The sequence below is a fragment of the Seriola lalandi genome, unplaced genomic scaffold (assembly GCF_002814215.2).
Source record: "Seriola lalandi dorsalis isolate HSWRI2012SDOR001 ecotype SW California unplaced genomic scaffold, Sedor1 jcf7180002054901, whole genome shotgun sequence".
In the NCBI taxonomy this organism is placed as follows: domain Eukaryota; kingdom Metazoa; phylum Chordata; class Actinopteri; order Carangiformes; family Carangidae; genus Seriola; species Seriola lalandi.
Genome location: NW_019525453.1, coordinates 6691290 through 6703291, shown reverse-complemented (window position 1 = coordinate 6703291; position 12002 = coordinate 6691290). Strand labels below are relative to the sequence as shown.

Here is a 12002-nt window from a genome sequence, read left to right as displayed (position 1 = left end):
CCACTCTTCCCTTTGCCCAGCCTGTTAATCTCTTCAGATTTTGTTAAGACAACAGGTAAGCAGAGCAGTATGTCTCTCTGTGTATTTGTTCTTTGATAGTTTAAGTGCATGTCCACCAGCTTATGTTTGGCTCTTGTTGATGTTGGGGGTACATGCTCTCTAGAAGCTTAAAAAACAAGCTGTAAGTGGAGAACAGTGGACTGAAGCATTAGACAGAGGTGGTTCAAACGATGTGTGCAGCGAGCCTGAAGGGTTATTGATGACTTGTTACTGACATTTCATTTTGCTAGCTATTTCAGGCACTAATTCTTTTTCTGTCTAGTGTACGTTAAAGGCACTGCAACATTAGCTGACTGGATGATTATATTTCCATCGAATGACTGAAAGCACGTTTCAAACCTCCATGGGCACAATACAACACAGATTTATAACACACAACACATTATGTTCATTTAACCTCAGTGGCACACTGGCAGCACTTAAAAACATTCAGTCTTAACTGTTTAAAATTGCATCACCTGGCACTTTCATGCATCACCACACCCAAAATGAAGCCCAAGGCAAAAATGCACTTAACTGGCTTTTGCCCTAGTGCTGACATTGTAGAGGAAACATAACAGTTTTGTCTAATTTTTGCAAAATATAAACTTTCTAAAACTGGTACTCCAACAAAGCAAAACCCCAGGTATCTGAATGATGTCAGCCTATAAATTCTACAATAGCAATATCTCTGCATTCACAGTCCAAACTTTGCTGTTAAGATATCTGGTCAGTGTAATCAATTATTGTCATAAGACACAAAACTCCCAGAAATTAACCAAAGTGCTTTCATTGCTGATAAATCTGCCAATTATCTTCTCAATTAATTGATTAATCATGTTTTTTATTAAAATGTATGAATTTCCGAGGCCTGAGTTGCTTGTTTTTTCCAACCAACAGTTACAAGGGCAAAAAATAAATTCTATTTACTATCAAAGAAGGGACAGAAAAGCTGAAGATCTTCATATTTAAAGCCATGGTTTGTGTTTTTACCAAAAAAAAAAAAAAGAAATCAATTCTCAAAATAGTCGAGGAATGTTTTGTCAATCACCATTGATTAATCAACTATTTGTTGGAACTCTAATCACGTTGGGGTTAAAAAATGCTCTTTAAGCCGACCTGTGATAAAGTATTATTGATTGAGTTTCCAGTATTTTTCTGGTAGTGTTGGCTTCACATTTACTTACTTTTTAATGATTTGAAAAAAAAATCAGGACTTCATTTGATTTACTGCAGAAAACCCCAAAATTTAAAGCCTTCACTTTCTCTATTTTACCAGGCAACAGTTTCTATTTTAAAGTGAATTGCTGGCAGCAAAGTGGCTGATAAAGCAGGCAGAGTCTACCAGTACAGTGCTGCTGGTGTGAAGTACATGTTTAACTTTCCATGACTTTTCATGTCCATGACAATTGTGGCTGTAATGCGTAAAGGCGATGTGTGTATGTGTGTGTGTATTTCAGCTGGTGTACTGTACATGTACAGTCCTCCTTGTGTAGTTTCCTATCCGAGCTTCAAGGCTTGCTCGTGCCTTGACCTGAAGCACAAATACTAGGTAATAGCACTAACGATCCATCTCATTTATTTTGCTCTAAGCTTTTCCAAATTAATGCTCAATGACTATGCATGAGCAGGAATGAAGCTGGGAGAGTAGATACAGTAACAGCACTAAAGCCCTAGATGTACCTCGGAGATGGATACAGTGTATAGGCAATAAAGCTTAATATACCATCATCTCCCCATCCAGGCCTGTGGTGTGTGGGATGCTGGGGCTTGCCCCTGGCTATGACTGGACTACACAAAGGCTACAAGATACACACATAGACACAAATGCATGGAAGATGTGCAGTGACAGTTTGAGTGTGTATACATGCAAAATTGACTCATCAGTCACTCTGGAGTCTAAATTCCCTGCTAGAAAGACCTCAGAGCCAGGAGGCCGCAAGCAAAGGACCTAGAGCGAGTACATTCATCCTCATCCTCATCCTCCAACCTCTGCTGAAACCCAACCACAATCGATCCACACTGACTCCCTAAGAGCCACGCTGTAACAATCCATATTATTATATATGGATTTAAAATATCTAAAGCCTCGCAGGCTATCCACTAGGACTATATATTTACAGTGACTTTATAACACTATTACAATATTCATTACTCTGATCTTATACTCCTCGCTAGCGTCCTAGCCTTGGCCTAGAGGTACAGCATGATTTGTCTTCACAGGGTAGACATTGGACATCCTCATATATTACACTAGCTTATAAGATCTCTGGGTAATTTTCAATTCATAATTTCATCCAAAACAATTTACATTCGCTGCTTATACCATTTTGATATCTTGCATAACGGTTTAGAAATTTCCCAATAAATTTTTTACTCTACAATTTCCCAGTGTGACATCTTCAAATTTGCGTTTTTTAGTCCAAAACCCAATGATTCAGTTTACAATAATATGAAACAGAGAAAACTAACAAATGCTCAGATTTAACAAGCTAGAACCAGATAATGCAGCTTCTGCTTGAGCTGCAACTCACTGTTATTTATTTTTTTTTTAGCAATTAATCTAGTGACTATTTTCTCAATTTATCAGTTATGTCTGGTCTGCACAATGTCAGAATAATGAAAAATACTCCTACAGCCAAAGTGATGCCTTGAAGAACTCCATTGATATTCAGTTTTCTGATGCACAAATCCTCACCACTGAGAAGTTGGAACTAATGAATCTTTAGAATTTTTGCTTGAAAAATTACATCATTGTATTTATATATTATCAAATAAGCTGCTGATTAATTTCCTAGCAATCAACTTAATCATCTCATCGTTTCAACTCTTTCATATAATGAGCTAATATTGTGAATGCACCCAGGCAAGTATTTTCATTCTGATTGGGCTCCTATTCAAATGAATGCCTTAAAAGGATCCACATAAACACAGCTCTATCGCTTTATGAGAACTGGGCACTGGAAATGAACAGGGCTTCCATTGTCAGAAGTTCTCTGTCTGCATTAGCACACACAAGTACATTAATTTACATACACACCTATGAAGGAAGCAACAGAACTGGTTGTGGAGCCACAGCTATTATAGCCATTAGACAATTATACAGAGCACCTGGAAGGGCCAGCAGTAACTCTATCTGACACACACACACACACACACACACACACACACACACACACACACACACACACACACACACGTCTGGTTTCCACTCTAAGAAAAGAAGTAGGACCAAAGAACCAGAGGCAATTAGTCCAAACGGCCGAGACAGAAATAGGACTTACAGGATGCCAAGTTAGCCCGAGAAAGAGGCAGAAACTGAGAATTTTATTTCAGGCTCTAAAGGTTGGTGAAGTTTTTTTTTTTTTTCGGTGATACACAAATGCACATTTGCAAAGACACACCCACACATGCACGCAGAGTGGGGAAAACAATTGTGTTCAGAGTGGGAATAAAAACAACTGGACTCAATCCTGAAGACAGCAAAGCAAAAGAGGAGAAAAGAGAAGCAGGGAGAGAAAATAACCACAAAGAGGGGCTGAAGATGACAAGAGGGAGGAGAGAGGAAAAGAAGGAGGAAGAAAATGACAGGCATGTAGAGACATGAAGAAAGAGAGAGAGAAGACTGACGTTTCATGTTTCCTTGAAGGTCGGCTTTGGACGAACAGGAGAAACCTATTCAAACCACCAGACTGTAATCCACAGTTCTCTGAACAGCAAGACGCGTGAGTGTGTATGAGTGTGTGTGTACGCAAGCCATTGCTTAGTTTCTGCTCTGCGTGCACATGCATTTCAAAGAGGAGGAGGTGCTGACAGAGGTGACGGGCTGACAGGATGTTAAGCGATTGTCCTTTTAAGATAGTGAGCTGAAAGGAGTACGCACTGCAAACAAACTGTCCTTATGGCTAGTCAAACGTTCATTTGCATCTCATCTGCATACTTAAACAACAACGAGCTCCACCTCATCACATCACACACACACACACACACACACACACGCACACAGCAGGAGCGGGATGATGAGTCAGACAGGACAGCAGAGGTTGTAGAAAAGGTGAGTGTGTGTTTATCAATTAGCAACAAGTCTATTATTATATTAAAATAATGCTGCCATTAATACAGGGCTTCAGCAGGGGATCTTGGTGAATTTCCAGGCATCCCCTGGAAGTCCTTGAGGGAGTTTCAGGAGATCCTGGGAGTCCCCAGTATAAAAAGGAATAGATTACCTCTGTAATTTTAGATTTTCAAGATGCTATTAATACCAATAAAAACTCAGAACCAACCAGTTTATATGCAACAGTCCAAACGTATCATCTCCAGTATTTAAATAATACCAATGCCACATTTATACCTGACTAGGACTCTTTGGGATCATTTTATCTGAAGTAACCTGGAGGCAGGGATTGAGGTCGCACTAAAAAGTGAGTGAGGCAGCCTGCCGTGATTGAGTGATGCAACCACATGCAAAAACACAGAACTTTATAATGATATAGACAAAAAAAAAACTATATTTAATGTGCAGTGGTGGCATCTGTCTGATATACTTAATAAGGTCAGTGGTTCCCCAAATGTTTTCTTTAGTACAGTAAGTGAACTAAATGTCCTTGGATTGTGATGACGCTGAGAAGAAAAAGTGTTTGCTGTCATTTCAAAATAAGGCCTGTGAAAATTATTAGGCAATAAGTGTGGTAATGTGTGTTTTGGCAGGCCAGGGAGGGATACAGTTCAGTGTCAGCTGTGGATGTGAAACAAACTTCCAGTATCAGTATGTGATACATACTGATACCTATTTCACACAGGAAGTGTGAATATGACGCAAGTGCAACTGCACCAACTCACATTTGACATTCTTTTGAAATATTCATGTAGCATCACAGGTTCATCTCTGATTGTCTTTGTTTGAAGAGCCTCCAATTTGCCAGGGTAATTCCATACCTACACTGCTGAACCACAGCATAACACTGAATTAGGAGACATAAGAGCCAAATAATGTTCAGTTTGTTTCAGTTAAATCCACATGCTCTCTCGTTCCTTACGCATGTTTGTTCTGTTTCCTTCTTACTCTCAATCTCCCTGAGGCATCAGCTAAATGACAATATCATTAAACTGGGTCTCAATCTGGAAAAGAGACGCCTGTCTAACTCAAAACTACTCACAATTTCAATATATTCCATGGCTGCAATGAAATCCTGAAATGTCATCCATTCCAGCTGCTAGGAAACGTGTTACTGCCAAATAGAAAAGTAGTTTACTATGTCAAATAACACAGGTGTTCTAGCATCCAGCATCTGCCCCATCCACATTGATTTTCCTTCTGTTTATCAGCCGAGGTTTTCATTATTACCCCCCACTGCTCTTGCCTCCACAGCCTCTCTGAAAGCGAGTGAAAGCCCAGTATGCAGACGGCAGGGAGGAGGGGCTGTGGAGGGGTTCTCCAGAGAGCCTTTGATTTCGAGCAGACAAACAGATTTAGCTGATTGTAGGATTGTGGCGGTCACTAACAACAAGCCGTTTATCCTTTACAGAGGGGCCCCAGCAGCCTGTCCTCTGCCCATCACAAACACAACGCTCACCCACTGAGACCACAACACAGTGCAGGGGCAGATCCCTGGATAACTGAGTCAGATGGTGGAGAGGCAGAGTAAGAAGCCTGCATCAGAGAACTTTATCTTCAAATAACTTAAGAAGCCTCAGCTAAATAAAAACCAGGCCATCGGGTCATGGGGAGCATGTAAGAGTGTGTTTGCATGGCTGTGTTAAATCAACACAGATACTGGCTTTACTGAAGGAAGAGCTGAAAAATTAAAAAGATAAGAGGAGATCTGTGGAGGAGTTGAGTGTGAGCCTTTAAACCTCAAGCTGTCAGGTGCAACTATGCTTTGGTATGGCTTAAAATATCTGAATAACAATAAGGTGAATAATTTGTTTTGTCATATGAACTTGATATAACTTGATATTTGGTCATTTAAAAAAAAAAAAAATAGGTCACGACTGCAAATAATGTCAGCCTATTTGTCCTTTGATCATTATGCACAAATTAACCAGCTGCTATTTTTGGTCGATGTATGAGTAGGAGCACAAAAAAGCAAGATGCTTCCAAGAACAAAACTTTCAGTAATATCCCAGAGGCTTTGAGATGGAAATCAACCAATCACAGTAGCACTAAGATATCAATATACTACAACTACTAGAGGTCCAATTTTCCGACGCTTCTAACAACTGTGACTTCCTTGAATGCTACTATTATGACTTTTTCTAAAACTATTGCTGCAACTACTGAGTCTAATTTGATTACTGCAAAGATTACTGGCATTTTTATAACAGCTACTAATAAGATTTATATTCATCTGATAGGGAGAGTACTGTTCCAAAAAAAAGACCTGAAGCCCAAAAGCAAGAAAAGAAATGAAAATCATACTAGAGCTTAATCCATTTGAGTCCATTGCCTTCAGCTGTGGGACATTATGACAGGCATATTTCATCTGTCTTCGCACATTTCAAAGACAAAACAATAATTCAATTAAATCACAAAAATAGTCAGCAGAACAATGGCAAATGAAAGTTGTGACCTTAATCTTGACACGTCAAGATTTCCTCTAAGGAACTGTGAGAATTTGTCACTTTTTGGTGACATTTTATGGACCAGATGCTCAATTGCTAAATCAAGGAAGCAATCAGCAGATTAATCGCTATTACTACTATTTCCAGCAGTTGCAGTGGAGCGCTAATGATGTAATGATGGTGGTATCAGGTAATCTAAGACAGGATGCTTAGTCTTCTCTGTCAAATGAGCAGCTATACTGTGTTTAGATCTTGTTCAATTGCACGTATCAAAGCAGAACAGATCTGCAGGTTTCATGCACTTCACCTTGTAACCTACAACTGCAAGGTCCAAATCAATAGCTGTGACCAGGGAATGTTATTATAGCCAAATAAAAACTCTCCTGCTGACATCTGTCATATCTAATCACACAAGGCATAACCAACATTACTTTATATCAACTGTGGCCACACAGGATGATGTGATCCGTTTGAGAAGATATTTATTTAAGAATTGCTCAAGACTATGGTGTGCTTTAAGATAAGCTGAACACTATTTAAGCAGAAACACTATTTCTTTTTACAAGTGAATAAAGTCATAACAATCTATCCGATGTCGAGCTGTTGAGGAAGTATTATGATTGTATTATGTGTTGCTTTTTAGTTATTTTAGTCGATAAATGTTTTCAACTCCACCATATGTATGGCATGTCTGACATGACCTGTGTCAAGTTGAGTCTTTCTGGTGTATTTCAAATGATTACACTTCCTCCCAAACATTTACAATGTGTTCATTAGTTGCTTCATTAGGCTGGAGGTTTTGGCAGACTTTTGCGCTTATTTTCCTTTCAGAAAATACTGCACTGTCATAGACCACTTCTACAACACTGTGAGTTTACTCCGAGATTACGCTGAGTCTATCTGCATAGGGACAATTGAGTTTATCCTTGCTGTGACAAACTGTCACCTCACAATCATAACAGCTGTCACACAGGAATGGCAACTGGATGACAAAAAGCGTCAAGTGCCAAACATTGGCACCAAAGATTTTAGATGTGTCGGTGGTCAATATGTTGACATGATCTGATTGATGCCTAGTTATTGCAACAACAAAAAAAACCTTTCAGTCTGGATTAGTATGTTTTTAAGAGTCTGCTGCGCAGTGTATAAAAAGAAATAAAGCCCCTTAACAACACACATCAGCATGCAATGCCACCTAAACTAACCTCTCATAGCCCTCATGTAAAAACACAGAATTGATTATTTTAAGTTTGTTTGAATTTGGTCCCCAAATTCTGCTGCTAACACTTCTGACAGGTAATCAGCGGGTGATCAAAAAAGCACCATTTAAAGTTCTGCTGGGTCTTTTTAGTTTACTACAGAAATCAAAATCAAATACCCAGCTGATGATGGCAGAAATGTTAAAAATAAACAGTGGATATGCATGTAGTGACCTGAATCAAAATTTCAGTGATCGTGCTGGAGCTATTAAAATCCTCAAAAAGCAGCATCAGAGCCACTCAGCCCAAGTACCTTTTTTTGCGGAATAAAATGAACTTGATATTTGGTCATTTAAAAAAAAAAAAAATAGCCCACAGCGTTACAATCTGTGTTTCCACTGTACTGTATAAACACAGATAGCTGCCTTAACAAACGCTGGAAGTATTCAGAAGAGTTGTGTTTTTCTGAACGAGACCAATGTAATGTGTTGACTTTTCTCCTCGCTCGCTGCTGCTGTTGTTTTCAGAGTCACACAGTTCATTGTTGAGTTTGAAGACATAAACAGAGGGCTTGGAGGGAGGACATTTGGAATTTAGAGAGTCTTTGATGGGTGCTTTAAATTCATGATGTGTGCTATAAATTAACACAATTTCAGATTAAAGACAGACATTAAGTCAACTTAATCCACCTTAAAGACTGGTAGGTATGTCTCTGTGTGACTCAGAGGTATTTCTTAACGCTTATGTTATTTTAAATACGATGTAATAAATTATAGGTTAGTTTACTTTTTGACTAGGATTGAAAGACTACATCTCATTCATAGGCTGCTTCAACTGAAGTCCTCATGTCTGGGGTTGTATGTTTGCATGGCCACCAATGTGATGACAAATGCATTAGACACCTGTGACATAGCCTATGTGATGACAATCAGCTGACAGGATGCGCACTATTGGCAAACTGTAATTTGTAAACAGTATGGCCTCTCGCTGACTTGAGGTGGTTCATGTGGTTGACAGCATGACAGCAGGGTTGCTTAACCTTTTAGTGGCAGGTGATGTCATCTTAAGGTCACAGGCGTCCCCCATTTGCATTTCAAACAGTGTGCCTATGATACCAAATACACAAATTAATCACATTAGGTTTCAGGGTGGCTTTTTCAACCACGCACCGAAGCGATATATCTATAAAATATCATCTTTTGAACATTTCAGAGCATTTTGTGAAACATAATACTGTTAATAAGTTCAATCTTGTCTTTCAAGGGTCTTGAAAGGTGCATTACTATTCACTGGTAAGATTTCCTGAAATTATTAGACAGCGGATTAGTCTTTACCATTAATTGCTTTTCATAATTTTCTCACATATAAATATATCCTGGAAGCATCCATTATCCATATTGGGGTATTCAGTCAATTCTATCATTGTGTTATTTCATTTTGTCAATATTGACGATAGCTCTACATATACCCCTGAGGCTGTTCAGGGAAGTCATATTCTGACCTTCTACATATGAGCTCTATGCCACAAATGACCCACAGAGATCTGATTTTCAATGAAAGGCCAATATCAGTCCACCTGAATATCTATACGCCAGCCACATGTGCTCAATCAGGAAACCAACCCTTAATCTGCTCACTCACTCACTCAATGGCCCTCTGTGTGAGACTACCAGTTTAACACCTGAATGAGTAAATGGAAATGAAAATCACTCCACTGAACAGATCTATGAGAAATGCTCTCCAAAAGCCCCATGTGAAAACTCTTTTCCGAAATAACACTTAAGATACTACAGTTCTCTCCCCCTCCATTTGGTTAAAAATTCTAGTGAGGATATTTTATTTTATTTTATTTCAGAAAGGGAGAGTTGGGATCATAACACCACAGCAGAAGGCAGCAGGCTGACTGCACAGCATCAGCAGCCACCTGAAACCACCTCTGAGACTTCACCACTGGGCTTTCCACTTGTTTCCCCACACACACACTGTGCAATGACATAACACAATAATATCAGACAGACATGCTACCTGTTGGTGTTTTTCACCCTGCTGCAGGCTACAGGGCTAACGCTTTCACTGGTGTGGAATGAGAGGACATAAGGGGGCACACAAGCCACAGAATAAAGGGGATATACAGGAGCATTGTGACACTATCTTGGTAAATACATATGATGGTAAATGACTCCAATTAGTGATAATTACATCACACAAAAAATCATTGCTATGGGAAATAATCAAACGAAGCATGGATTCGCATTTTCCCTTAAAGTACCTCATCTTCAGGTTACAAACTGTGGAGCACACTGAACATGGATCACATAAATAACTGCGAAGTGCTAATAGTGGTGTTTGACTCTCCACATCCATGATCCCCCAATGTCCCCACTTCATGACTTCACCGATCCAAGGTGGTCTTGAGCCAGCCCTGTATTGTTCTGATACGGGAGACTTGAAAGACAGGTAGATCCGCCCGGACGGGGGCGGTGGATCCTGCCTGCATTCTTTCCATTTCCCCCCCAGGAACTGACTGCTGTTAAATTACGTGTAAAGGAAAACGTCACGCCGAACTTCGTTTAAAAATCGGCCAAATCAACGTGTCTAATTCACCAGCAGGTGTAAGCAGATCTCATAACATGGCACAAGATCTTAAGCTAAATACTACAAATTGTTCTGCCAATTTCGGCTTGAAATGTTTACACCATGGTCAGCTTTCATTCAGCAAGATCACAAGTTGTATACTTGTTGTACACTTAATGCCACAGCAATGTGCGGTATAACGTAAGCGACATCGGCAGGGACTTTCTCAGGCGAGCATTTCCTAAAAGTTATAATTTTATTCACTTTAGTGCTCGCTGGTGTTTTATATGTGTGCCGAATTGTAAAGGGGATATGCCTAATTCGTCTTACGTTTCAAAAAATGTTCTATTGTGGATAAAAACAGACCTAGGACAAAGAAAATTTTAAAAAATGTCAGATATTTCGCGGGGTTTGGAGTGACGTTTTTCTCCATTTAACGTACAGTGCGAGAGCTCAACAGATCCTTACCTCTTTGATTCTAGTCCGTCTTTCCCTGGTTTCGGGGTCCAGAGGTTCGTGCCCAGTCGCCCCGGGCGGGCGGTGATACTCAACGAAAGGTAAATTATTGACATCCTTCCCACCTTGACCCATACTCTCCTTTGCAACTTTCTCCTTCTCATTAATAATGTCTTGTTTAATCTCGTCGGGCCGTTTTTGCAGAGTATCCTTTGCCTCTAGCAGAGCTTTTTCGTGGTCTTTCCTGATTTTTGCCAGGACCCTCTCGTCGTTTCCAGCCGAACCTGAGTCGCTGCTGTCCGGACCGGTGCGGGTGTTGGTCTCCACCGCGGAGGAATGAAAGAAAACTCCGCTAAGAAGCTTGGACGAGTCCGGTAGGAAGAAAATGGCCCCGAAACATAGGGTTATAAAAGCGCTGAACACCAATAACAAAATAAATTTCTCTGTCAACCTGAAAGAGGTCGGGCTGGCAGACTTCCTATTCGGGGTCGCGGTAAAAGGCAGAAGAGTTGCAACTGGCATTTTCCCTCTTCCTTCAACAACTAGAACAACAAAAAATGAATTTCAACGGTTGAAGTAACTCACGTCGAGCTCAGTTTCGGCTTATTCCGTTCAGAAATCCATGTCCAGTAAGTATACACGGTGTAAAATGTAGAATAACAGTGGTAAAATCTCCGGTAAAAAGTTGTGGAGTAAGGCGCCTGTCCATACCGGAGACTCTCTGCAGACAGACGGAGTCCAACGGCTCACACAGGAAGCTACGGTAGATAGGCGTGACAGACAGCCGCGATGGGCTAATCACTTTCTGCCCTGTGAGTGGTGGGAACGTGGGGGGCGTGTCCTCCCAGCGCATGGGTATAAAATCGCTGACAGCAGTGGTGAGTACTTTATTTTCCACTAACAGCACAGCAGGGAACACCGAAGTGTTATTGAGTTTGGACAAAGTTATATTTTTTAAAGTCTGATGTTATTCGATGCGGTTCATTTGTTCAACAAATTCCATAAAAATTCTAAAGTAATTAAATAATTATTAGAAAGTTTTGCCTGTATCCAAAAGCCTGCAAAGGTGAAATATAATATTTGTTGCTTCCACATTAATCTGTCTGAAGGTAAAGTTAAGGTTCGTGTTTGTATTGAACAGTAATTGCTGCATCTGTGCAATTGGGGGTCGTT

At 40.1% G+C, this 12002-nt stretch overlaps 1 protein-coding gene across 1 annotated transcript in view; it reads right to left on the bottom strand.

Moving 5' to 3' along the window:
• Positions 1 to 11548, bottom strand: part of man1a1 (mannosidase, alpha, class 1A, member 1) — a 141305-nt gene extending 129757 nt beyond the window's left edge. The window contains exon 1 of the mRNA XM_023430152.2: positions 10842 to 11548. Within this exon, the coding sequence (XP_023285920.1) occupies positions 10842 to 11351 (510 nt within the window). The 5' untranslated portion in view covers positions 11352 to 11548. The remainder of the gene's footprint in view (positions 1 to 10841) is intronic.
• Between the last annotated feature and the right edge of the window lie 454 nt (positions 11549 to 12002).